Source organism: Callithrix jacchus, chromosome 5 (assembly GCF_049354715.1).
Source record: "Callithrix jacchus isolate 240 chromosome 5, calJac240_pri, whole genome shotgun sequence".
NCBI lineage: Eukaryota > Metazoa > Chordata > Mammalia > Primates > Cebidae > Callithrix > Callithrix jacchus.
The window spans coordinates 10,448,396-10,475,971 of NC_133506.1; the positions used below are offsets into that span (position 1 = coordinate 10,448,396).

General features: G+C 39.1%; 1 protein-coding gene, 1 long non-coding RNA gene and 1 pseudogene across 31 annotated transcripts in view; 1 reads left to right on the forward strand and 2 right to left on the reverse strand.

Moving 5' to 3' along the window:
- The window catches only part of PTPRA (protein tyrosine phosphatase receptor type A), a 180,770-nt gene that overhangs the window by 73,873 nt on the left and 79,321 nt on the right, over positions 1-27,576 (forward strand). For 14 of the 30 annotated variants that reach the window (XM_078371242.1, XM_078371223.1, XM_078371239.1 and 11 more), the window contains 2 exons: positions 8,362-8,404; positions 27,291-27,369. Coding sequence is in view for 16 of the 30 variants with exons in the window: in XM_078371223.1 (XP_078227349.1) it covers positions 27,297-27,369 (73 nt within the window). In the remaining 14 variants the exon portion in view is untranslated. Of the gene's footprint in view, positions 1-8,361; positions 8,405-9,055; positions 9,280-27,290; positions 27,370-27,576 lie in introns of all 30 variants that reach the window. The other 16 variants (XM_078371246.1, XM_054255169.2, XM_078371243.1 and 13 more) reach the window with 2 other exon arrangements.
- LOC118153969 (uncharacterized) overlaps positions 5,713-27,576 on the reverse strand; it is a 61,717-nt gene continuing 39,853 nt past the window's right edge. Inside the window, exon 3 of the long non-coding RNA XR_004743839.2 lies at positions 5,713-5,848. This is a non-coding gene — a long non-coding RNA (uncharacterized LOC118153969). The remainder of the gene's footprint in view (positions 5,849-27,576) is intronic.
- On the reverse strand, positions 8,775-9,315 carry LOC103792806 (interferon-induced transmembrane protein 3 pseudogene; annotated as a pseudogene).

The following is a 27,576-nucleotide window of genomic DNA, read 5'->3' on the forward strand; positions in this document are numbered from 1 at the left end:
TCCTGGGTTCAAGCATTTCTCCTGCCTCAGCCTCCAAAGTAGCTGGGATTATAGGTGCCCGCCACCACGCCCAGCTAATTTTTGTATTTTTAGTAGAGATGGGGTTTCACCATGTTGGGTAGGGTGGTCTCGAACTCCTGACCTCAGGTGATCTGCCTCGGCCTCCCAAAGTGCTGGAATTACAGGCATGAGTCACTGCGCTCGGCCTGTTTTCCTCTGTTATCTGACTCACTGGATGGCATCTGTTAGGTAAATCAGAAACCAAAGAGGAGTAGCACTCAGTACTCTCTGTTACCCCAAGAACAAATCTATTATTAAGCCCTGTGCAGTTTACCTCCTGAATATCTCCTTACTTGTAATACTCTTGCATCTCCACCAGTAACTTCTAATTGAGCTGCTCATATTCAGTGCTATATTCTCTACATCCAGCTAAATAAAATGTTCACTCCAAAATGTAGGGCAGGTAGTTCACTGTCATGCTTCTGTTCTTCAAAGGCTTCTTAATGCTTATGGGACAAGGAAAATCACCCTGTGTGGCCCTACCCTGTATACATCTCCAGCTTCCTGGCACCTGCTCCCCCTTGCTCTTTATGTTTCAGCCACAGTGGCTTTTTTTAGAACCTGTTCCCACCCTTTCTGAGGTTACTGACTAGCATGGAGTTCCCTGCCTTCCTTAATGCTTCCTGATTCCTGTTCATCTTTCACTTGTCAGCTCAGGAGTCAGTGCCTCAGCGACGCCTTGGCTGAGCTCCCTGGCTAGGTCAAATTTTCTTCTATAGGCTTTTAGCTTTTCTTCTATAGGCTTTTATAATTCTCTTTCTATCACTTCTCATATTTGTCTGTGTGTTGATGTATTTAATGTCAGTTTTCTGCTACTAGACTGTAAACTTCATGAAGATAAGGATTCAGTTAGAATTCGTTCACTATTTCTAGTAGAAGGAACAGGGCCTAACACATAGTAAATACTGAGTTAATGGGTTATTTCCCCAGTGATTGCCTTTTTAAAGAAAACAGTTTTATAAATCTGATTTCTAGAAAATCAGTTCTGTAAACCAGCATTAATCAGGCTTATCATATAGCTTTTTATATTTTGAAGTATTTTTTGTGAGGATTTTTATTAATGTTTCTTAATGATGTACCATGTTTAAATTTTTGAAGTAAGCCTTCATCATGTTGTGGTATAATGTAACATATTCTGCTTTCTCTTTGCTAGGATTTTAAGATTTTGCAGTTAAAGTTATTTTCTTTTGTGTGTGTGCTTTGTCAGATTTTGACATCAGTGTTACACTAGTATTTTCGTGGCTTATTTTATTCCATTCTTTTATTTTCAACTTTTCTGTATCCTTAAGCTTAAAAATGTCTCTTTTAAATAGTACATAATTGAGGTTCTTTAATTATGTTTTATAATTTTTGTATTTTAATTGGAGCATTTAGTTTGTTTGATATAGTTAGTATACCTTTGCCTTCTATTTTCCTCAAAGATTTGAATAAGACAAAAGGCCGACCTCCCAAGCAAGAAGGAATTCTCTGGCAGTCTGCCTTTGGACTTGAATTGCAACCCCTTCCTCAATCTCCAGCTGCCAGTCTCTTCTATTATGAGTCAGTTCCTTAAAATAGATCTGTATGATATGTATTTAATATAATTAATATATAATATGGCTACTACCTAGTAGAATTAATATATACTTAATATGACATATAATTGCAATAGTATCTTCATATCTGGTGGAGGGATTATGTTTCAAGACCCCCAGTTGATGCCCGAAACCACAGATATATATTTCCCTATACATACATAGCTGTGATAAAGTTTATAAATTAGGCACAGTAAAAAATTAACAATAATAACTAATAATAAAGTACAATAATTGTAATAATATACCAGCATGTTCCTTTTTCTCTTTTTTCTTGCATTTTGGATTGATAGACTTTTTTACTATTCTGGCTTTTTCCTCTCTTGTCAAGTTGTAGACCCTGTTCTTTTAGTAGTTAACCTACCGATTATAACACATAGCTTACATGTATCACATTAATTGGTACATTAGTACATTTATTCTTCTTAGACAATACAAAGATCTTGGAACACTTTTAACTTCTTTTATCAGTTCCACTTATATATGTAATACATGTGTTCTAATCATGTGTTTTAAAATCCATAAGACATTAATATTTTATATGGTTACTATTCATTTAGATCTATCTACATATTACCACTTCCATTTTTCATCACTGCTTTTTTAACCTTTTTAAGATTTACTTTCTGTTTGAAGAACATACTTTAATAAGTTCTTAGTATAGTTTTTGCTGGTAATGAATTCCCTTGAGTTTTCTTGGTCTGAAGGTTTTTAGGGGCTGGGTGTGGTGGTTTGTGCCTGTAATCCCAGCACTTTGGGAGGCAGAGGCTGGTGGGTCACCTGAGGTCAGGGGTTCAAGACCAGCCTGGCCAGCATAGCGAAACCCTATCTCTACTAAATATAGGCAAGTTAGCCAGGCATGGTTGTAAGCGCCTGTATTGCCAGCTACCTGGGAGGCTGAGGCAAGAGAATTGCTTGAACCCAGGAGATGGAGGTTGCATGAAACGAGATCTTGCCACTGCACTCCAGCCTGGGCAACAGAGTAAGATTCATCTCAAAAAAAAAAAAAAATTTTAACCCTTTAGGTTCTTAAAAGATAATTTTACTGGATATAGTAATATTTTTTGGTGGCAAATTTTTTTTTTGCCCTTTGAAAATACTAATTTCTTTGTCTTCTAGTTATTGTCTTTATTAGTTAGGGTTCTCCAGAGAAACAGAATCAATAGGTTTTAAGTGTGTTTTATTTTATTTTACCTTTTTCTGTTTCTGTCACTTAGGATATGATTAAGTTACTTATTTTACTTTTAAAAAATTTTTGTTTTACCTTTTAGAGACAGGGTCTTGCCTTGTCATTCACACTGGAATATAGTGGTGTGATCATAGCCCATTACAGTCTCAAACACTTGGGCGTAAGCAATACTCCTGTCTCAGCCTTCCAAGTTGCTGAGACTACAGGTATGCACCACTGCACCTGGCTTATTTTATATATATATACTTTTATATTTATATAATATTTTATATATTTTATATTATGTATTTTTAAAATTTATTTTTATTTATTTGTTTTTTTGAGACGGAGTTTCACTCTGTTGCCCAGGCTGGAGTGCAATGGTGCGATCTTGGCTCACTGCAACCTCCGCCTCCCAGGTTCAAACTATTCCCCTGCCTCAGCCTCCAGAGAGTTGGGACTACAGGCATATGCCACCACGCCTGGATTTTTTTTTTTGCATTTTTAGTAGAGGCGGGGTTTCATCATGTTGACCACGCTGGTCTTGATCTCCTGACCTCATGATCTGCCCACCTCAGCTTCCCAGAGTGCTGGGATTACAGGCGTGAGCCACCAAGCCTGGCCTATATTATATTTTATATATATTTTATATTATTTTTAAAATATATTTTACATTATATATTTAGATATTTTTTTTTTTTTTGAGACGGAGTTTTGCTCTTGTTACCGAGGCTGGAGTGCAATGGCGCAATCTCGGCTCACTGCAACCTCCGCCTCCTGGGTTCAAGCAGTTCTCCTGCCTCAGCCTCCTGAGTAGCTGGGATTACAGGCATGCGCCACCATGCCCAGCTAATTTTTTGTATTTTTAGTAGAGATGGGGTTTCACCATGTTGACCAGGATGGTCTCGATCTCTTGACCTCGTGATCCACCCGCCTCGGCCTCCCAATTTACATATTCTTATCTATAGTTTCATTCTTTCCTTATCTGCAGTTTCAACTACCCACAGCTAACTACAGTCTGAAAATATTAAATGGAAAATTTAGCAATAAACAATCCTTAAGTTTCTTGTACCATTCTAAGTAGCATGATGAAACCTTGTACCTGTCCTTCTCCATCCAGCCCAGGACATGACTTATTCCTCTGTGTGATGTATCCATGCTCTAGACACTATCCCTCCGTTGGTCACTTAGCCATCTAGGTTATCAGATCAACTGTAGCACTACTGCAATGCTTGTGTTCAAGTAACCTTTATTTTACTTAATAATGGCCCAAAGTGCAAGAGTAGTGGTGGCATATTGTTACAGTTGTTCTATTTTATTGTTGGTTGTTGTTGTTAATCTCTTACCGTGCCTAATTTCTAAATTAAATTTTACCATAGGTATGTATATATAGGAAAGAAATATAGCTTGTATGGGGTTCAGTACCATCTGTGGTTTCAGGCATCTACTGAGGGTACTGAAATTATATTAAATATATACTAATTACATTAAATATTATATATTATATAGATTTATTTTAAGGAATTGACTCACAGTGGGGTAGGGTAGCAGCCTGGAGACTCAGAAAGGAACTGCAGTTCAAGTTCAAGGGTAGTCTGCTGGAGAATTCCCTCTTGTATGGGGGAGGTCAGCCTTTTGAGCTATTCAGATCTTCAGTTGTATGGATGAAGCCCACCTACATTATGGAGGGCAATCTGCTGTATTCAGAGTCCATTGATTTAAATGTAAATCTCATCCAAAACACCCCTCACAGATATATCCAGAATAACCTTTACCCAAATAATCTGGACACTGTGGCCCAACGAAATTAACAATCGCAAGTCTACCCTTTGTCAACTTGGCACTCATACACATCTCCTTAAACCATTATTAATCTCCAAATAAAGACAATAACAAAGTCATACTTATGCTTAACATGAAACAACTATCTTGCATGTAGCCAAACACACACTAGTCCTTTCTCTAGAAGAGGATGCAAATTACTTGGTTGTTGTTTACTCTTCTTGATAGCCTAGAACTTAAATTCTGAAGTTTAAGAAAAAGTTAATAATACTTAAGTATTATGATCAGCTGTTGATCTAATTGTTTTCTTTGTTGAAAATATTTTTGTATTCATTTCCTATTGCTGCATAGCAAAACATTCCCAAATTTAATATTTTAAGGTAACAACCATGTAAAATAGGCTCACAATTCTGTGAATATCAATAAGTACTAGGTAGCTGTTTGGTTCCTTTGCTGGTCTTTTTTTTAGACAGGTTCTCATGCTGTCATCCAAGCTGGAGTGCAGTGGCACAATCTCGGCTTACTGCAACCTTTGCCTCCCAGGCTCAAGCAATTCTCTTGTCTCAGCCTCCTGAGTAGCTGGGATTGCAGGTGCATACCACCACCACCCAGCTAATTTTTTTATTTTTAAATAAAAAATTGGCTCACTTCGTTACATTAAGAGAGAGGCCCAATCAATAAGTGACACCAACTGCCAAACATGTGCTTGAGACAATCTCAGTCCCAGGTGAACCATAAGATGATTACAGATGCATGAATAACTCCAATCAAGACCAGTAGAGGGTCGAGCATGGTGGCTCATGCCTGTAATCCCAGCACTTTGGGAGGCTGAGGCAGGTGGATCACAAGGTCAGGAGTTCAAGACCAACCTGGCCAACACAGTGAACTCCTGTTTCTATTAAAAACATAAAAATTAGCTGGGCATGGTGGTGGGCACTTGTAATCCCAGCTACTCGGGAGGCTAAGGGAGGCAAATTGCTTGAATCTGGGAGGCAGAGGTTGCAGTGAGCCAAGATTAGCACTGCAGTCTGGGCAGCAGAGCTAGACTCTGTCTCTAAAAAAAATTGTTTTAAAATAATTATTTGATTTTCAGAAGTTTCACTGTGGTGTATCTAGATAAGGATTTCCTTTTTATTTATCTGCTTCAGGGGTTTTAGGGCTTCTTGGATCTGTGGTTTGATGTTTTTCTTTAGTTTTGGAGAATTTTCAGCCTTCGTCTCTTCTTCAAATATTTCTTCTGTTCCATTTTTCCCTTTCCACTTATCTGAAACCGAAATTACATGTAGATTAGATCATTTCATTGTATCATTTATACCTCTTATCTTCTCTTTGGCATTTTTTGATAAATCTTTTTTCTTCTCTCTGTTTCATTCTAAATACTTCCTTTTGACCTATCTTCCAGTTCACTAATTCTCTTTTCAGCTATATTTTATCTGTTCTTAAATTTATCCATTAAGATCATTTTTCAGATTTGCTATTACATTTTTATACCATTAATTCTTGACTAAAATTCTTAATGCTGCAGGACTCTTCTTATTGTCTGTTTTTTTTTTTTTACTGATTCTCATATTGCCTTTTCATGGACTAGACACTGTAGTTTTTAAATTATTTGTAGAAATAATCTGAGACCTATGATAAATTTTTCTTTTATTTCTTTTTTGTTTTGTTTTTTGAGATGGGAGTTTTGCTTTTGTTACCCAGGCTGAAGTGCAGTGGTGCAATCTCAGCTCACTGCAACCTCTGCCTCCCGAGTTCAAGCAATTCTCTTCCCTTAGCCTCCTGAGTAGCTGGGATTAGAGGCACCTGCCATCACACCCAGCTAATTTTTGTACTTTTAGTAGAGATGGGATTTCACCATGTTGGCCAGGCTGGTCTTGAACTTCTGACCTCAGGTGATCCACCCACCTTGGCCTCTCAAAGTGCTGGGATTACAGGTATGAGCCACCACGCCCAGCTGATATATTTTTCAAGAGATGATTTAAATTTGTTTCTAACTTCGCCTAGGAGTCTTCAGTCATTTTAATTCAGTTTCAGGGATTGATTTGTTTTTATGCAGAGCTGTAGTCCCTATAGGGGTGGTCAACTTCAGTTTACTACCTAATATGCCTATTATGTGTGGAGTACTTTGCTAGGTGCTGGGTAGGTCTTGTAAGGAGAGCAGAACTCTCTTTGGTCTGTGTGGAGCACAGAGCTTGATTATAATTGACAGGTAAGTATACACACACACACACATATGCACACACGGACAAGTGCAAACACACACGCGTGCACATACACATACATGCCCACTCTCTCTCTCTCTACAGGCTGGCCACAGTGGCTCACACCTGTAATCTCAGCACTTTGTAATCTTTTTGTAATTCCAACCCTCTTTTTACTTTTTACATTTTGTAATCCCAACCCTCATTTTTCTCTCATTTCCTTTCAGAAAAATTAGTGATTTCGGTACCAGTGAATCTAGGCTCCAGGTTTAGGTCTGTAGTTTTGGACTAGTTACCTAATTCTTCATTCAAAACAAAACAGAAGGAAGGAAGGAAAAGAGGGCAAACATGGATTTGGGATGGGAAGTAAGGAAAAGAGCACATGAGGAGACAGACTGTCAAGTTTCTTCGTATTCCTTTTTAAATATAGAAGAAAAGATGGGATAAGAATATTCCATCTTATTTCTCTGTTTAAAAGAAAGAGCGAATGAATCAAAATGAAGAAAAGCCATTTTATCTGCCTTCTGGATGAAGAGTTTTACTGATGAACCTGAAATGTTTTGGTTAACATGAGAAAGGGAGGTGACAAGATGCCTGAGATGTGAGCTCCATGAGGACAGGAGCTGCTTTCTCTCTCTAGCCTGGCACAAGACAAGGAACTTAGTTGAATGAATGAACAAATAAGTGGTTCTCTGCTTTGAGGAACTTGGACTGTCATTACCTTACAAATCAGGTTTACCATTTATTTGCTTTATTTAAGTTCCAGAAACAGATTAAGAAACTATTTCCTCTCAGAATATTTCTAGCCTAAACTTCTGGTCTGATCTATAGATTGTAGAGCTTAAATTTCCCCAAATCCCAACAGTCAAAGATTGTTACACCAAGATAAATAGCATATTTCTCAGAGCCTTGTATTTTCTGTCTTTGGCCACAGACCCTAGGACTTAGGCTGATATTTGAGAAGGAAAGATTGAAACTTAGTAGAATTATACTTCCTGTATCTTAATTTTCAACTCTTATATAAGGTTTGCTTTTTCTAGAGAGAGACTAATCTGGAATGAGAATGAATTCTCATCAGTAAGGGCAAAGCTTTAAGTGGGTCATCTGACTTTGCTTTTGTGCTCTACATTCACCCTGGTTATGAAAGGGCCTTTCATGAGTTTTCTAGGCTTTCATCACTGCCAGCCTGCCCACAGGCATTGTGAAAGTATTAAACTTCCTACCCTCCCCCATGCTTGTCTCATGGACTCTTTCGTAGAGTGCACACTGGACTGTGTTTAGCTCAGCAGGAACTCTTTGCAAACACTGAATACATGAGCAATCCTCCTGGAAAGATAAGAGATTTCAGTACTGATTAGTGTCATAGCCACAGAAGTTAGTGTTTGCCAGTGTCTGATAACTATGGTGATTTGCAGCCTAATTTTTGTGAAATTATTAGGCAAAAGTTTAAGAAGTGTTCATGTTAAAATTATTTATATATAAAATTTGTCTATAGATAATTTCTGTCAATAGGAGGTTGATGAATACTTCACATAACCTAGATGCAATTAACTGGTTTTTGTTTCTTTTTTTCTAGGACACATGTTCAAAGAGCATAATTAACTTTTTAAAAGACGCTAGTAAGTACTGAAATCGTTTTTTAAGTTTCTTCCTTAGGACTAGAGGAGGAAAGGAAACATGGAATTTTGAAGGGCTATTTAGCAAGCTGCTTATGGCATAATCTGGTGTGGCGGGACATAGTAAAGGATTTGCATTTTACTGAGATTCATACATCTCAAGGGAACTGTATATAAAGTTAGTCATATTTATTGATTTTTCAAGGACTATAGACCATCAACTACAATAGGCTTCAAAAAATTGTGGTGAAATTAGCTTTTTGGGGCCTTCCAATTTGCCTATTATGTTGTTTCCCCTATAAAATATAAAACTTCTGGGGTTTTAGCCACTTAAATTTTTTTTTTCCAGGAGCATGTGCACTTTATTGAACACAGTTGTAGAAAAGTGTGTGAGGGTAAAAGGCTGATACAGGATCGGCTGAGGGCAGGGCGAGGAATGGAAGCTGGAGTACGTGGGAGACAGGTCACGGGCAGAACCCCTGGCCAGGATGATTCCTCTGATCTACTGATAGGCTTGCAGAATCAGTATTGGGATGATGATCAGCAGAATGGTCGTGATGATGCCCAAAATCAGGGCCCAGATGTTCAGGCACTTGGCGGTGGAGGCGTAGGCCTGGGCCCCGGTCAGGTCGCCAACCATCTTCCTGTCCCTAGACTTCAGGGAGTAGGCGAACGCTATGAAACCCAGGCAGCGGGAGTTCATGAAGAGGGTGTTGAACAGGGACCAGACGACGTGGTCGGGCACGGAGGTCTCGCTTCGGATGTGGATCACGGTGGATGTCGCAGGGTTGTGGGGCGCCCCCAGCGCAGCCACCTCATGTTCCTCCTTCAGCATCTCATAGTTCGGGGGACGGCTGGTGCTGCCGGGAGTGAAGAAGGTTTGGACCGTGTGGTTCATGGTGTCCAGGGAAGACGGGCTGTGGTCGGGTAGCTGGGATGCTTCTCCCACTTAAATTTTTTACTTTCTCTAATCATCTCTAGTATCTATGCCTTCCTTTCCTGTCAGTGCTAGACTCTGTGGTTCAGCAGTTCATCCATTCTCTTCCCAGTACTCAACCTCAATGCTTATAGTTTCATTACATTCCTCTAGCAAAACCTTAATTCTCTATGTTCTCCATACCATTAGTGCTTAGAGCATTATTTCAGAAAATAATCCTGGAAAAATGGGTCTTAACTCACCTGGGCCCTCAGGGTTGCTGGGCTGCCTGTGTCAGCACTTCCTGCCCTTTCCTATAGAAGCACTATTAGTATAGTCTTTTTTTTTTTTTTTTTTTTTTTTTTTTTAATTTAGAGAGAGAGAAGCAGGAGGAGAGAGAAAGAAACAGCTAACTCTCACACTGAGTGAGAGAATCCAGAAAGTGGAGTCCAGGAGAGGAAAGCAGCTTCTACACTGAGTGGAAAGGAATAGAGAGAGATGGAATTTAGGAGGGGAAGACAGGCTTCCACAAGAGAGTGTGGAAGGGGACCCCAGAGGGGAAATCCAGGAAAGAGAAAGATGGCTTCCATGAGAGTGTTCATGGAAGGGGACCCAAACATGAAGTCCCAGTATTAGTCTTAATACTTGAAAAAGCATATCCCACTATCTCCCCCTCTCTCTTAGCCTTTAATCTTGCTGCATACTTCATGGGGAAATCTTTAAGATGTCAGATTTCAGTTCCCTCACTTTTCTATTATTTCTCCTACTTCTGCCTTTCTTATATACCTTTTCTTCCTTTCTATCTGATTCCTTATCAGCATTTACACGGGACTACTTCTTGCTTAATCTAACAGACCCTTTCTTGAGTGCAAATCAGTGGCTAGTTTTGCTAGGATATAAAAATTCTATATCTAGGCATCTTGACAAAGTCACCCTGTTATTTCTAATAACTTAACTGTAGATTCTTATAGGTTTTCTTTTCTTTTCTTTTTTTTTGAGACAGTCTTGCTTTGTTGCCATGCCCAGCCTTGATTCTTGTAGGTTTTCTATGTAAACAGTCAGATGTTCTGCAAGTATTTGTATACTTTCTAATTTTTATAATTCTAATTTCTTTTTCTTTTAAAAAATTTTTGGTAGAGACAAGGTTTTGCTATGTCACCCAGGCTGGTCTCGAACTCCTCGGCTCAAGCAGTCCTCCCATCTCAGCCTCCCAAAGTGCTAGGAATACAGGCATGAGTCACTGTGCCTGGCCAAATTTATTTTCTTGTTGCAAAGGTAAAGATTTCTCATACGATATTGAGTAGAAGTGATAGAAGATTACTTTATTCCTGATTTTCAAAGGAATGCATTCCATTTCTGTCTGTTGAAAATAATTACATAGTGTTGTTGTTTTTTTAAAATAATAACTTTTATCAGGTTAAGGAAGGTTTCTTCTATTTCTATTTAAGATGTTTTTTTAATTGTGAATTATATGTTTTTTGTCTAGTGTATTTTCTACATGAATTGAAATGGTTGTATGACCTTTCTTCTTCAATATGAGTGAATTATACTTATAGATTTAAAATATCCTTGTATATCTTGGATAAACTCAACTGAATCATGATTTATCTTTTATATATGCTAGATTCAATTTGTTCATACTTTGTTAGGATTTTTAAAAATATATATCATTGTGTAAAAGTGAGCCTGTGATTTTCTTTCTTGTAATGTTTTTGTCCAGTGTTGGTGCCTGGTTTTGCTCTGTCTTTATACTGAGCTGGGAACTATTCACTCTTGTTTTCTCACCTGTAATACTATATGGGTCCAGTGGTTTTTATGTGGGACAAATTTGAACCTTGATCAACCTCTTCAATTGTTAAGAATATTCAAATCTTTTGTTCTTCCTGGGCTAGTTTTTTATTTTTATTTTTCTAGAGATTTGTTCATTTTTCTGAGTTTCTTTTGCCTATAGTTGTAGATAATCTCAGCTTTTATCTGCTATGTCTGTAATTATTTCTACTTTTCATTTATATTATTAACTTGTGTCTTCTCATTTTACCTGTTTGTTAATTTATCTAATAACTATTCTTTGTTTCATTTTTATTATAAAAATGAAATCATTTTCATTGTATTTCTTTTCGTTGATTATTCCTATAATTCTTAAACAACTTTATAATTGACATAACAGTAACCTGTACACATTTAAAGTGTAAAATTTATTAAGTTTTGACCCATGTATACAGCAGGAAACTATCACCACAAGAAGAGTGTGAACATATCATCTCTCCTGAAAATTTTTTTGTGCCTTTTATAATCTCTGCCTCTTACCCGTGGCCACTCCTTCATCCTCAAGCAACCATTGATCTATTTTTCTGTCACTATATAGAGTTTTATACAATGGAAATAATGTAGTATTGTATTAACCATGTGTTTCTGATCTTTTGAAAGGGCTAGCCAATTCCTAGACACAGTGAATAACTCACTCATACTCAAGCTGCCTCCTTTATTTGGCTCTCAGAGGACTTTTACACGTCTCTGCTACTATCCACCACCCTATTCAATTCAACATCGGGTACCAGCAAACTAGGGACATCCCTATGCCGCAAAACTCACTGAAATTATTCAAACTAGCCAGTTCTAAACAGGCTTACCCTGCCTTGCCTGTTCCTTTCGATGAAACCACCTAAAGACCCTTGGCCCATGTTTCACCCCATTCCATTGAACTCCTGACTGACCCTAGTGCTTCTTCATGTGGTCCCTGCGTGGCATGGTGTGTATCTTCCTCTTCGGAATTGTGAATAATTGTTTTGCAGTGGTAATCATCTCCTGATCCTTTGGCCTCATCATACTTGAATAATAATAAAATCTATGTTTTAAAACAAGTATAGGCTGGGCACAGTGTCTCATGCCTGTAATCCCAGCACTTTAGGAGGCAAGGCGGGAGGATCACCTAGGGTCGGGAGTTCAAGACCAGCCTGGCCAACATGGTGAAACCTCATCTCTACTAAAAATACCAAAAAGTAGCCAGGTGTAGTGGTGGGTGCCTGTAATTCCAGCTACTCAGGAAGCTGAGACAGGAGAATTGCTTGAACCTAGGAGGCGGAGATTGCAGTGAGCCAAGATTGTGCCACTCCAGCCTGGGCAACAAGAGCGAAACTTCATCTCAAAAAAAAAAAATTAGTTTGCAGCATCTTTCATGTGCTTATTTCCCTTTTATATATCTTCTTTGATAAAAATATCTGTTCAAATTTTTTGCCCATTATTTTTTGGAGTTACTTATTTTCTTACTGTTGAGTGTTCAGAGGTCTTTATATGTCTGGTTACCAATCCTTTGTCAGATATATATATATATATATATATATATATATATATATATATATATTTTGCAAAATTTTCTCCTAGTCTATGATTTGCCTTTTTATTCTCCTGTCTTTTTTAAAAAATGTAGTTAAGTATACATATAATATGAAATTTACCATTTTAACTATTTTTAAGTATAGTTTTGTGGTATTAAGCATATTCACATTGTTGTGCAACCATCACTGCCATCCATCTCCAAAACTTTTTCATTCTCCCTAACTGAAATTCTGTCCCCATTTAAATGCTAAACTCATTCCTCCTTACCACAGCCCCTGGCAACCATCATTCTGCTTTCCTTCTCTGAGAGTTTGACTGCTCTAAGTACTTCATATAAGTGGAATCATACAGTATTTTCATTTTGTGACTGTTTATTAGTATAATATCTTCAAGGTTCATCCACATGTCAGAATTTCCTTCCTTTTTTAAGGCTAACATTTCATTGTATGTATATGCTACATTTTATTTATCTATTCATCTGTTGATGGACACTCGAATTGCTTCCACCTTTTAGCTATTGTGAATTATGCTGCTATGAATGGTAATGCATAAATATCTGTTTGAGTACCTGCTTTCAGTTCTTCTGGGTATATTCTCAAAAGTAGAATTGCTAGATCATATGTTAATACTGTATTTAGTTTTCTGAGGAATTGCCATACTGATTTCTATAGTAGTGGTATCATTTACATTCCCACCGGCAGTGTTCAGGTTTCCAATTTCTTCACATTCTCACTAACCCTTGTTATTTACTGGGTTTTGTTTTTTGTAGGTTTTATTTTTTAAAATAATAGCCATATTAATGGGTATGAAATGGGGTTTGTTATTTTTTCTTTTTCCTTTTTTTTTTTTTTTAGAGACAGGGTCTTGTTCTTTCACCCAAGCTGTAGTGCAGTGGCGCCAGTCATAGCTCACTGTAACCACAGACTCCTTCCTCAGCCTCCCATGTAGCTAGGTCTACAGGCATATGCCACCACTTTTTTTTTTTTTTTGAGACAGAGTTTTGCTCTTGTTGCCCAGACTGAAATGCAATGGCATGATCTTGGCTCACTGCAACCTCTTCTTCCTGTGTTCATGTGATTCTCCTGCCTAAGCCTCCCTAGTAGCTGGGATTATAAGCACCCTGCCACCACACCCAGCTTATTTTTTGTATTTTTAGTAGAGATGGGGTTTCACCATGTTGGTCTTGAACTCCTGACTTCAGATGATCCATCTGTGTTGGCCTCCTAAAGTGCTGGGATCGCAGGCATGAGCCATCTTGCCTGGCCCCTGGCTAACTTTTAAATGTATTTTGTAGAGATGAGGTCTCACTGTGTTGGTCAGGCTTGTCTTGAACTCCTGAGCTCAAGTCATCCTCCCTCCTCAGCCTCCCAAAGTGCTGGGATTACAGGCATGACCCAACACACCTAGCCCCTTTGCCCATTTTTAAAATTAGGTTGTTTTTATTGTTGTTGAGTTGTAGGAGCTCTTTATATATTCTGGGTTTCAGTTCCTTATCAGATATATGATTGGCACACATTTTTTTCCCATCTATGGATTGCCTTTTCATTCTGTTATAGTATCCTTGATTCATAGAAGTTTTTAATTTTGATGAGGTCCAACTTAATCTGCATTTTGTTTTGTTGCTTGTGCTTTTGGTGTTTTATCCAAGAAATTGTTGCCAAATCCAATATCATGAAGCTTTGCCCTCTGTTTCCTTCTGAGTTTTATAGTTTTAGGACTTAAATTCGGGTTTTTGACCCATTTTTAGTTAATTTTTGCATGTGTATAAGGGAAGGTCTAACATATTGTTTTGCATATAGATATACAGTTTTCCAAAAACTGTTTGATGAAAAGGCTGTCCATTGAATTGCTTTTGCAACTTATTTGGGCATATTTATGTAATTCTGTTACTGGTTCTTTATTTTACTCCATTGATGTGTGTCTGTTCCTCTGCTAATACTATCTTAAGTATGGTAGCTGTATAGTAAGCCTTAACTGAATAGCTAGATTTCTCCCATATTTCCAGACTCATCTCTCTCAAGGCCCCCAGCTGAATCTTGTTTTAGGTGCAACTTAGAATCTGTTTCACAGCCTTAGTAGTCTAGTTCCATTCTTTATATAATGTCATCTGTGGAAGTGAGCTGCTCTCCAGTGCCTTAGCTTTCACTAATGTTGGGGAAGGTCTCTTCTCTTTGTTTTGGACTTGAGTATCACATTGCCTTTCTCAAGAGAAGACCTATAATGAAAGTTGATTTCTGGTGTTCTAGGACTTCTTCAGAAGCTTTCCAGTTTTTCAAGCTGATTTCTCTTACTGGTAGCTCTTCAGAGTGCTGTTCCTACTCCACCCTCCCTTGGTGGTATGTATCAGTTTTCTACTCGTCAGCACCCACCTACTCCTGCCTACTGTGTTTGTCAGATGTCTGCTGCCTGGTTAGCTCATTGCTGCTTTTGTCACTCTTAGAGCTGTCTTCTTCCCTTCTTTGGCTTTCTGCCTGACTTCCAGGGCAGCTGCTCTGTCATTGCCTGTCTGCTGTTCTATCCTTTCTTCCCACTACTCCCAAGTACAATGTGTACTCCAATACCGCACATTCTCCATGTTCAAACTAATGTCATCACTTACCCCAGCACATTCCCCAAAACTGGTCATCCTCTTGCCTGTAGTATTGCAGTTCACTGAAGTTAGACATCTGGGCCTTCCTTACCTCCAATATCTCAGTAAGCCTTCAATTCTACCCCTATAAATTCTCTTCTGTCTCCTTTAGATATTCCTGCCCTGCTCTGAGATCCATCTGGTTTACTGACTGAAGGGTTCAGTCAGTGGCCCTCCTTACTTCAAACCCCACCAGTTGATCTTTCACTCTGCCATCAGTCATTGTTTCTAAAATCTAAGTTGTTCCATTTAACCTCACTGTGATAAAACCTTTGGTAGTTCCCCAGTGTGTTCAGTAGTAAGTTAAAACTTTCATTGTGACCTGCAGGCCCCTTCATGATCTGATCGCTGCCTCCTCTAACCTCATTGTTTGCATTTTCCCACCCTACACTATCCTTACCCTCCCTAGTCTTTTATGTCTGCCATTTTTACATTCATTTAACAGATATTTATTGAAGCACCACGTGATGCCCTTACCTAGGTCTTTGTTGTTCCTAGGACCAGACAGGCTTTTTCAAGCTTCCAAGTCATCTCTGTTTGAAAGACTGTCTGACCCTTGTCTTGGCCAGTTACTCTTTATTCTTCCAAGTTCAATAATTACGCTACTGCACTGTTACTGGAGTGACAGAGCGAGACTCTATCTCAGTAAGATATAAATACACACACAGAGAGAGAAAGAGAGCACAATAATTTATATATATATCGAGAGAGAGAGCAAGCCATATTTATTTAGTCATATCTCTCTCCCCCATTGATAGATATTAAGGGCATTTCTAGTTTTCTTCTCTTGAAAACAATGCTACATTGATAACCTTGTACATGGGTCACTTTGAAAGTATAGGTGTGTATCTGTGGAATAAGTTTCCAGAAGTGGAACTGTGTCAGGAGGGTTGTGCATTTGTAATTCTGATGAATATTTATAGACTGTTTACTCAAACTCTTGCCAATGCAGCATTGTCACAGTTTTTTATGTTTGCCAGTGTGATAGGTAAAAAATGATATCTCAGCATTGCTTTAGTTTGGCTTTCTCTGATCATCAGTGAGGTTGAGCACCTTTTCATATATTTAAGAAAACTGTATGCTTTTTTATTAGTTATATTTCATATCCTTTACCCATTTTTCTTTTAGGCTGTTGGCCCTTTTTTTCCTAATTTGTAAAATTGTGTATTAGGGAAATTGGTCTTTGTGAACGAGTTGCAAATCTGTTTAAAAAGGTCATTCTTTAATAAGGAAGCAGCTGTTTTAGTGGAATGGTGGAAAAAGAAGCCAGATTGCCATGGAGACAACTCTTTCTAGAGATTTGGCTATCAAGCAGAATAGAGAGAATGATAGCTAAAGGATTGATGTAGATGCAAAGAAGTTTTTCATCTTTTCTTTGAAAACTTATTGTGTTAAAAACTGGTGGGCTAAAGCTAAAGATGGTGGTAGAAAAAAAATGCAGGATTCCTAAAGGACTGAGATTCTTGGGTGGAATTTCAGAGAAGGGGAAATTTTCTGGGTATAGTGACTGGGGAGTTAAGAGCATCCAGTCCAGTGGCTTTTATTTTCTTGAAAGTGTAGCCAAGGCCAACAGCCCAATGTGTGGGAGGAGATGGTTAGAGGGGAAAGGAGGTTTGAAATTACCACTGTGGAGAATTGGAGGAAGCTAAGGAAAGACAGAAAGACTGCAAAAAGTGCTTAGGGTTCTGTTGAAGCGGAAATAGTGATTTGTAGTGATACAACCCTTATGAATTGTTTGAATTTTTTTTTTTTTTTTTAAGCAGCATTTGGCAATCCAAGTATAGGACTGACAGTTCAGAATTTTTCTTTCCATGTTGGCGTAACAGAAGAACCGTGTAGCAAAGGCAGTTAGGACAAAAGAATGATTGAAGTGACACCAACTTTTCTTGATTTGGTAGAGAAGGAAATAAAGATAGAGCAGAGATATTAGAAGGAATTAGAGAGGGGTTCAAGAGATTAAAGGCCTGGGTGAGGTCGGAGAGCAGGTGTAGTAAATGTAACAGAGAGAACTACAAGGATAGAAAGTGTGGTTGGAAAGTGGGAAAGCAAGATTTATTCAGTATGTGGGCTTTTCTGGGTGATGACAAAATCTGGAGTACAGCCATTGTCATGAGTAGCCCAAGTGTAGTAGAAACATCGGGTCATTGGAGTTAAGGAAGTCAGCTGAGAGGCTGGCCCAAAATGTGGATTTTGGTTGTCATCCATGAAAATATTGAAGTCATCCAGGAGAATAGCAGGCTTTGGACACAGGAAGAAAACTGAGCCACATTACAATGTCTTCAGTGACAGGAAAGCACAAAGCAAAAAACTTTCAAGAACAGGAACTGTTAGGCTGGGTGCGTTGGCTCATGCCTGTAATCCTAGCACTTTGGGAGGCCAAGGCAGGTGGATCACTTGAGATCAGGAGTTCAAGACTAGCCTGGCCAACATGATAAACCCATCTCTACTAAACAACAAAATACAAAAATTAGCCAGGCATGGTAGCACACGCCTGTAATCCCAGCTACTTGGAAGGCTGAGGCAGAAGAATTTCTTGAACCCAGGAGGCGGAGGTTACAGTGAGCCGAGATTACACCACTGCACTCCAGCCTGGGCAACAGACTGAGACTCTGTCTCAAAAAAAAAAAGAAAAGCAGGGATTGTTAATGCGGGCTCCAGGAGAAATGCTTTGCATATGGCATACTTGAGGAGTGAGGAGGACCTCAACCCTACTTCTTGAAATGGAGCTCTGAGATGCTTGGAGTAGAAATTTGGAAACCAGAGAGGGAAGTACGGACAGTGTTGTTGCAGGTGCATTGTATATGGGGGATCAGAAAGTCACTGGAGTTTGCCTCAAAGTCTTTCTTGGGGAAGGATAATGCTTTCACTGTGATTTTCCTGGTCATGGTCTATCAGTATAGTACCCATTAGTAACATGGATTTTCTTAAATTCTGATGTGTCTTTTCCTCCTTAGTTTAGGCATACCATTTCTCACCAACTTCCGTCACTATGCATTTGTTCTTTTCCCTCGTTCTTGTTTAATCTTTCTAGAAAGGAATTTGTTATTGAAAGCTAATTGTCATTCCCACCAGTGTTTGAGTCCTTTTTTTCTTCCTCCCTTACCTCCCCTCCCCTTCCCTTCCCTTTTCTTTCTTCCTTTCCTTCCCTTTCTTTTCTTTTCTTTCCTTTCTTCCCTTTCCCTTTCCCTTTCCCCTTTTTCCTTTTCCCTTTCTCCTCGACAGAGTCTCACTCTGTTGCCCAGGTTGGAGTGCAGTGCGTGATCCCAGCTCACTGCAACCTCTGTGTCCTGGGTTCAGGCGATTCTCCTGCCTCAGCCTCCCAAGTAGCTGAGACTACAGGCGTGTGCCACCATGCCCAGCTAATTTTTTTGTATTTTTAATTGAGACGGGGTTTTACCATATTGGCCAGGCTGGTCTCAAACTCCTGACCTTGTGATCCACCTGCCTTGGCCTCCCAAAGTGCTGGGATTATAGGCGTGAGCCACCACACCCGGTCTTGAGTCCTTTTCATATGACTCTTGCCAGCATTGGATATTTTGTATGATTGATCTCTTCTGATTTGGAAAATAAAAATGTAACCTCATTATATTTATGTGATTAGTGGGGACAGTCAACACTTTTTTGTGTATTTTCTTAGCTGTTTGTTTTTCTCATCTGTAAATTATGTTTAGGTGCTTCAGATTTTTCAAAATTGGGCTCTGGTGTTTTCAATATTGTTATAAGTTCTTGTTTCAATTATTTATATTATGAGAGTTTTTTTTTTTTTTTTTTTTAATTTAATTTTTTTGTAGGAAGGGAGGAAGGCAGGAAGGGAGGAAAGGAGGAAGGGAGGGAGGGAGAGAAGGGAAGGAAGGAAATCAGGCAATGAGAGAGACATTGCCGACCTGGATCTAGAGGTCTACAAGTTGATTTCTTTTTTTCTTTTTTTGAGAGAAGGAAAGAAAAACAAGGAGTGAAGGAGAGTAAGAAAGAGGAAGAAAAAGTGGGAGAGAGAATGGAAATATTGCTTTATTCTAAAAAAAAAATGGGTATTAATAATGGCCAATCAATATTTCATTTAAACCTATGAGTAGGTGTGATGTGGTATTGACAAGAATGTATATTTTGTGTATTTAAAGTAGAGAGCTCTATAAATATTTATTAAGTTTACTTGTTCCAGATCTGAGTTCAAGTCCTTGATATCCTTATTAATTTTCTGTCTCATTGAGTCTAAGTCTCTATGTATCTGGGTGTTAGGATCGTTAACTCTTGTTGTTGCATTGATCCTTTTACCACTATATCTTTGTTGCTTTAAAATCTATTTTATCAGATACGAGAATTGCAACTCCTGCTTTTTATTTATTTATTTATTTTTGCTCTCCATTTGGTTGGTAAATCTTTCTTCATCCCTTTGTTTTGAGTCTTTGTGTATCCTTGTGTGTGAAATGGGTCTGGATGTAGCATACCGTTGGTATGCTGTATCCTTTGATTGGGGGATTTAGTCAGTTGAAATTTAGGATTACTGCCATTTGATGTTAACTGGCTGTTTTATCCATTCGTTGATGTAAATTCTTCTTTATGTTGATGCTCTTTACTTTTTGGTATATTTTTAGAAAGGCTAATACTGGTTGTTTCTTTCTATGTGTAATACTTCTTTCAGAAGCTCTTATAAAGCAGGCCTGGTGGTAATAAAATCTCTGAGTACTTGCTTGTTCATAAAAGATTTTATTTTTCCTTCATTTGTGAAGCTTAGTTTGGCTTGATATGAAATTCTGGGCTGAAAGTTCTGTTCTTTAAGGATGTTGAATATTGGCTCCCACTCTCTTCTGGCTTATAGAGTTTCTGCTGAGAGATCTGCTGTAAGTCTGATAGGCTTCCCTTTGTGGGTAACCTGACCTTTCTCTCTGGCTGCCCTTAGTATTTTCTCCTTCATTTCAACCCTGGTGAATCTAATGATTATGTGCCTTGGGGTTGCTCTTCTTGTGGAATATCTTTGTGGTGTTCTCTGTATTACCTGGGGTTGAATCTTGTACTGCTTTGCTAGTTTAGGAAAATTTTCCTGAATAATATCCTGAAGAATATTTTCCAGCTTGGATTCATTCTCTCCGTCACATTCAGGTACACCTATCAAACGTAAATTTGGTCTTTTCACATAGTCCCACATTTCTTGGATACTTTGCTCATTCCTTTTTATCCTTTTTTCTCTAATCTTGTCTTCTTGTTTTATTTCATTAAGTTGGACTTTGACCTCTGATATCGTTTCTTCTGCTGGAACAATTCGAGTGTTTAAACCTGTGCATACTTCTCGGAGTTCCTGTATTGTATTCTTCAGTTCCATTAATTCACTTATATTCCTCTCTAAATTGTCTATTCTCATTAGGATTTCGTCAAACCTTTTTTCAAAGCTCTTAGTTTCTTTACATTGGGCTGCAACATGTTCTTTTAACTCACAGAAGTTTCTTATTATCCATCTTCTGAAGCCTGATTCTGTTAATGGGATGCACTCGTTCTCCATCAAGCCTTGTTCCCTTGTTGGTGAGGAACTGTGATCCTCTTTAGAGGGAGAGGCATTCTGATTTTGAGTATTTTCATCCTTTTTACACTGGTTTCTTCCCATCATTGTAAATTTATCCACCTGTCATCTTTGTAATTACCAACTTTCAAATTAGGTCTCTGAGTGGATGTCCAAGTTGTTAATTCCCAGGGCCGAAATATGAGCAACCCACTGCGCGGGCCAAAACAGTGGCGTTAAGACTGATGGTGCTTTTCTGCCCGGGAATCTCCAGTCTGGCTTCCTTCTTGAGTCTGTAATAGGCGACTCTGCCTTCCCAGAGCTCCAAACCTTGGTCAGAAGGGGAACCAGTCCCGTTTACTCTGCACCAAGAGCTGCCGCGCTGAGGTGCCAGCAAAACTGCTGTGCCGGCCACAAGAGTCGTGCTGGCGACCTGTGCGGCTCCTCCCAAACCTCGGTCAGAAGGGTGACCAGTCCCATTTACTCTGCACCACAAGCTGCCGCACCGAGGTGCCAGCAAAACCGCTGCGCCAGCCACAAGAGTCGTGCTGGTGACCCGTGTGACTCCTCCACTGGGAATCTTTTACTCCCTGAGCGACCAAATTTTGTCTGAAAGTGTGGCATCCTCTCGTTCTCTGCGCTTTAACTGGGAGCTGCAATCCTGAGATGTTAGCAATCAGCCATCTTGGATCATTCCCTCTATTTTCTTTTTTAAAATAGATTTTTTTTTTCTTGGAAAAATAAGAAAAAATTAAAATTAAAATAGACTTTAGAGAGTTTCAGGTTCACAGCAAAATTGATCAGAAAGTAAAGAGAGTTCAGAACAGGCACAGTCGCTTACACCTGTAATTCCAGCACTTTGGGAGACCAGGCAGTCGGATCACTTGAGGTCAGGAGTTTGAGACCAGCCTGGCCAATATGGTGAAACTCCATCTCTACTAAAAATACAAAAATTAGCTGGGCATGGTGGCACACACCTGTAATTGCAGCTACTCAGGAGGCTGAGGCAGAAGAATCACTGGAACCCAGGAGGCAGAGGTTGCAGTGAGCTGCGATCACACCCCTGCACTCCAGCCTAGGTGACAGAGTGAGACTCCATGGAAAGAAAGAGAGAGAATGAGAATGAATAGAAAGTTCCTAAATACTCCCTGCCCCCCGACACCTGCGCAGCTTTCTCATCCACATCCTACACCACTGTGATACCTTTATTGCAACTGATGAACCAACATTGACTCCTCATTATCACCCAAGCTTTGGTGCTTTGTATTCTGTGGATTTGGATAAATGTATAATGATGTATCTACCATTGTACTATCATACAGAAGAGTTTGACTGCCCTGATAATCCTCTGCTCTACCTACTTATTCCTCTCTACCTTTTCCTATCCCCATAACTGCTGATTTTTTTTTTTTTTTTTTTTTTTTTTTGAAACAAGGTCTTGCTCTGTCACCCAGGCTGGAGTGCAGTGGTACAATCATTGCTCACTGCAGCCTTGGCCTCCCAGGCTCAAGTGATCCTCCTACTTCAGCTTCCTAAGTTGCTGGGACTACACGCACATACCACCATGTCTGGCTAATTTCTGTATTTTTTTGTAGAAATGTGGTCTTGCTATGTTGCCCAGACTAGTCTTAAAATCCTGAGCTCAAGCAGTCTACCTGCCTTGGCCTCTGAATGTGTTGGGATTACAGGCATGAGTCACCTTACCTGGCCTTTTTTTTTTTCTTTTTTTTAAACCAGTGATCTTTTACTGTCCCCTTGGTTTTTCACATTGGCTTCTTTCATTCAGTAATGAGAGTTTAAGTTTCTTCTATGTATTTTCATGTTTTTAGCTTATTTCTTTTTAGCAGTGAGTAATATTTCCTTGTTTGGATATACAATCACTTATCTATTCATTCACCTACTGAAGGACATCTTGATTGGTCCCAGTTGTGGCAATTATAAAGTTGATATAAACATTCATGTGCATAAGTGGCATAAGTTTTTTTAGTGGCATAAGTTTTCATCTCATTTGGGTAAGTACCAAGGAGAGCACAATTGCTGGATCATGTGGTAAAATTTTATTTTTTTATTATTGTTTTATTTTTGAGATGCAGTTTCACTCTTGTTGCCCAGGCTGGAGTGCAATGGCACATTCTTGGCTCACTACAACTTCTGCCTCCTGGGTTCAAGCAATTCTCCTGCCTCAGCCTCCCAAGTAGCTGGAATTACGGGTATGTGCCACCATGCCCAGATAATTTTGTATTTTTAGTAGAGATGGGGTTTTTCTGTGTGGGTCAAGCTGGTCTCAAACTCCTGACCTCAGGTGATCTGCCTGCCTCAGACTCCCAAAGTGCTGGGATTGTAGTTGTGAGCCACTGTGCCCGGCCTGAGTATATATATATATATTTTTAAGAAATTACCAAGCTGCCTTCCAAAGTGGATGTACCATTTTGCATTCCCACCAGCAATGAATGAGAGTTTTTCTTGCTCCATATTCTTACAAACATGCAGTGTTGTCAAATGTTTTGGATTTTAAAACCAAAATCCATTTTAGTAGGTGTGTAGTGGTATCCTGTTTTAATTTGCAGTTCCCTAATAACTTGATGTTCTACATTTTTTTAGATGCTTATTTGCCTTACTGTGTATCTTCTTCCGTGAGGTGTCTGTTCAGGTCTTTTGCCTATTTTTAATCTAGTTGTTAGTTTTCTTGTTGAGTTTAAGAATTATTTGTCCTTTGTCAGATGTATCTTTTGCAAATATTTTCTCCTAGTCTGTGGCTTGTCCTCTCATTCTCCTTGCATTGTCTTTCATGGAGTAGACATTTTATATTTTAATAAAGTCTAGACTATCAATTATGTTTTCATGGATTATGTCTTTGATGTTGTATCTAAAAAGTTTTTGCCATACCCAAAGTCATCTCGATTTTTTCCTGTTATCTTCTTGGCGTTTTATAGTCTTGTGATTGATATTTAGGTCTATGATCCATTTTTAGTTAATTTTTGTAAAAGATATAAGGTCTGATATGGATCAATTTTTCTGTGTGTAGCTGTCCAGTTCCAGTATCATTTGTTGAAAAGACTATCTTGCTCCATTTTATTGCCTTTCCTCCTTTGTCAGTTGACTATATTTACGTGGGTCTGTTTCTGACTCTGTTCTGTTCCATTGATCTATTCGTGTTTTTTTTTTGCTGATACCACACTGTCTTAATTACCATAGCTTTAAAGTAAGTCTTGAAGTCCAATAGCATTAATCTCTGACTCTTCTTTAATATTGAGTGGGCCCTTTTGTGTCTTAATGCCTCTCCTTGTAAATTTTAGAATCAGCCGTTTTATATTCATGAAATAACTTGCTGAGATTGCATTGAATCTATAGGCTTCTTTGGGAAAAACAGACATCTTGGCAATATTGAGACTTCCTATCCATAAACATTGTTTATGTTGGGTTTCTTTATGTTGAGGAGTTTTGTTTTTTCTGCTGTTAGATATTCCACTTCTACCTTTATGATTTCTTACATTGCCTTTTATGCTTAGAAAGTCTTTCCTCATCCTGAGCTCACATATTCATTTATTTTCTTTTAAATGTGTTTTTCAAGCATGTAATTTTTAAACCTATGTGGAATTTTAGTGTATAGAATGAGGTGGTGGTCTAACTCCTTCCCCTGAAATATGTAGTTATTTTTCCCAAAACCATTTTCTATTGATTTATCAGGAATAGACATGTATACATATATAATAGTCAGCCTTCCACTTGTTTTCTGGACCCTGTGGAAATCGTATGAGTTTCCAATTTTGGATTATGCTCAGGTAGTAACTGAGCTGGGTTCTACCATAGATCAGTGTTAATTCACTATCCAGATCTTCCACACAGTTATAAAAATGTAAGTTTTATGAAAATCTAACAATATATCATGATTTAATGATCACAGCCTAGGAAGAATGGGGAAATGGTCACAATCTTAGGTGGATGCACCTGAAGAAGGCCCCTGCTGAACCCATTTGCTTGCTAGGCATGGCTGCCAGTACCAGGGGCAAACTCCTGGGGTATATATGAACCACCTACATCTCCCTCTCTTCCCCACTACCCCTGAGATTTTCCATGTGTCTCTTGAGGATGTTTGTCCTTCTTCCCTTGGAGAGTCACTACCATATTGAACACTTTAGACTGTGAGTCCTGTGAAGATGGGGCCTATGAGTGTATTGCTCCCCAGTTGTTTCTCTAGCGCCTAGCTCAGTATAGGACATACAAATTTGAATGGATTAACAAACCACTAATACTGGTGGGAATGCGCTACTATCTTACACAGTTTGAGGTGGAATTAAGTTTGAGAACAGCTGTATAATGTGTTCCTTGAAGGGCAGCTGTACATCAGTTCAGTCGGCCTACCTTCTCTGTACTTCTCACTCTGAAAACTGTAAAGCAATCAACTTGGGAGCTTTAAAAGGGACTGCTACCTAGCTCTCACCCACAAAGCTGCAGTTTAGCACAGGGGATGTTTTTAGAAAGTTTTTTGGACTGAGCATGGTGGCTCACGCCTGTAATCCCTGCATTTGGGAAGCCAAGGTGGGCGGATTACCTGAGTTCAGGAGTTTGAGACCAGCTTGACCAACATGGATTAACCCCATCTCTACTACAAATACAAAATTAGCTGGCCATGTTGACACATGCCTGTTAATCCCAGCTACTTGGGAGGTGGAGGTTGTGGTGAGCTGAGATCATGCCATTGCACTCCAGCCTGGGCAACAAGAGTAAAACTCCATCTCAAAGAAAAAAAAAGGTTTTTTTGGATAATTTCAAAGTAAAGCTAAGGTGGAGAATCACTGCTTTAAAAAGCATTTTTGGCATGACATGGTGGCTCATGCCTATAATGCCAGCACTTTGGGAGGCCAAGACAAGAGCCCAGGAGTTTGAGGCTGCAGTGAGATGTGATTATGCCACTGTACTCCAGCCTGGGTGACAGAGCAAACCCCTGCCTCTAAAACAAAAAAGAACTTTTAATGCTTTAAAAAATAAGTCCTGGCCAGGCGCAGTGGCTCACACCTGTAATCCCAGGACTTTGGGAGGCTGAGTCAGGCAGATCACAAAGTCAGGAGTGTGAGACTAGCCTGACCAACATTTTGAAACTTCGTCACTACTAAAAACACAAGAAATTACCCGGGCATGGTTGAGGGCACCTGTAATCCCAGCTACTCGAGAGGCTGAGGTAGGAGAACTGCTTTAACCCAGGAGGCAGGGATTACAGTGAGCCAAGGTCATGCCATTGCACTCCAGCTTGGGCAACGGTGGGAGACTCCATCTCAAAAAAACAAAAAAAAAAAGAGTGCTATTAAGACTTATTTTTGGCTGGGTGTGGTGGCTTATACCTATAATCCCAGCACTTTGGGAGGCCGAGGCGGGTGGATCACCTGAGGTCAGGATTTTGAGACCAACCTGATAAACATGCAGAAACCCCGTTTCTACCTAAAAAAAAAAAAAAAATACAAAATTAGCCGGGTGTGGTGGGGCATACCTGTAATCCCAGCTACTCGGGAGGCCGAGGCAGGAGAATCACTTGAATCCAGGAGGCAGAGTTTGCAGTGAGCCAAGATCGCACCATTGCACCACTCCAGCCTGGGCAACAAGAGTGAAACTCTGTCTCAAAACAAAAAACATATATATATATAATCCCAGCACTTTGAGAGGCCGAGGTGGGCGTTCCACCTGAGGCCTGGAGTTCGAGAGTTCCACCTGAGGTTGGGAGTTCGAGACCATCTGGACCAACAGGGAGAAACCTCATCTCTAAAACAAAATAATTTTAAAAACACAGATTTATTTTTATTTTTACAGGTTGGATATCCTAATCCCAAAATCAGAAATGCTCTAAAATTTGAAACCTTTTCAGCACAGACATGATGCTCAAAAGAAATGCTCATTGGGACACTTTGGATTTCAAAATTTGGATTAGGCACTGGGTGTGGTGGCTCACACCTGTAATCATAGCACTTTAGGAGGTTGAGGCAGGAAGAGCAATTGAACCTAAGAGTTTGAGAGCAGCCTGGGCAAAACAGTGAGACTTTTGTCACTGCAAAAAAATTTTTTTAATTAGCCAAATGTGTTGGTACATAGCTGTAGTCCCAGTTACTCAAGAGGCTGAGGCAGAAGAATCACTTTGAGTCCAGGAGGTGAGTCCAGGCACTGAACTATGATCATACCACTGTACTCCATCAACAGAGCAAGACCCTGTCTCTTTAAAAGAAAAAAAAAAAAAGGAAATTTGAATTAGGGATGCTCAACCCAGTGAATGTAACCCAAAACCAAAATTTGGTTAAAAATCTGAAACACTTCTGGCCCTCAACCATTTCAGATAAGGGATAGTCAATCTTTCTAAAGACTCAGTTAGTTATTGAATGTCTGGGGAAACACGCATATCGGGCTCCCAAAAGATTGTTGGTTTAGGCACATGTTTTAATAGCTTAGAAATCCAGAATACTCTTCTGGTGATCAGCTCAGACATAGTCATTGATAATACAAGACTTTATCTAACATGGTTCCCTATTTTCAGATAAGCATGGATTCCTGGTTCATTCTTGTTCTGCTTGGCAGTGGTCTGATACGTGTCAGTGCCAACAATGCTACCACAGGTAAATTGTCATTTGATAAAGTTGCTATTTGAAGTGAAATTTTGGTTTCACATTTAATGAGCCAAATTTGAAAACCTAGATGGTATTTGAAGAAAGGAATATAAAAAGTTTCTTCAAAGTGATAGTAAAATAGGTGTTTTTGGAAGTCTTGGAATTGTATTGAATGTTCAGCATTGTTTTTCATACATATAACTGCTTTAAATAAAT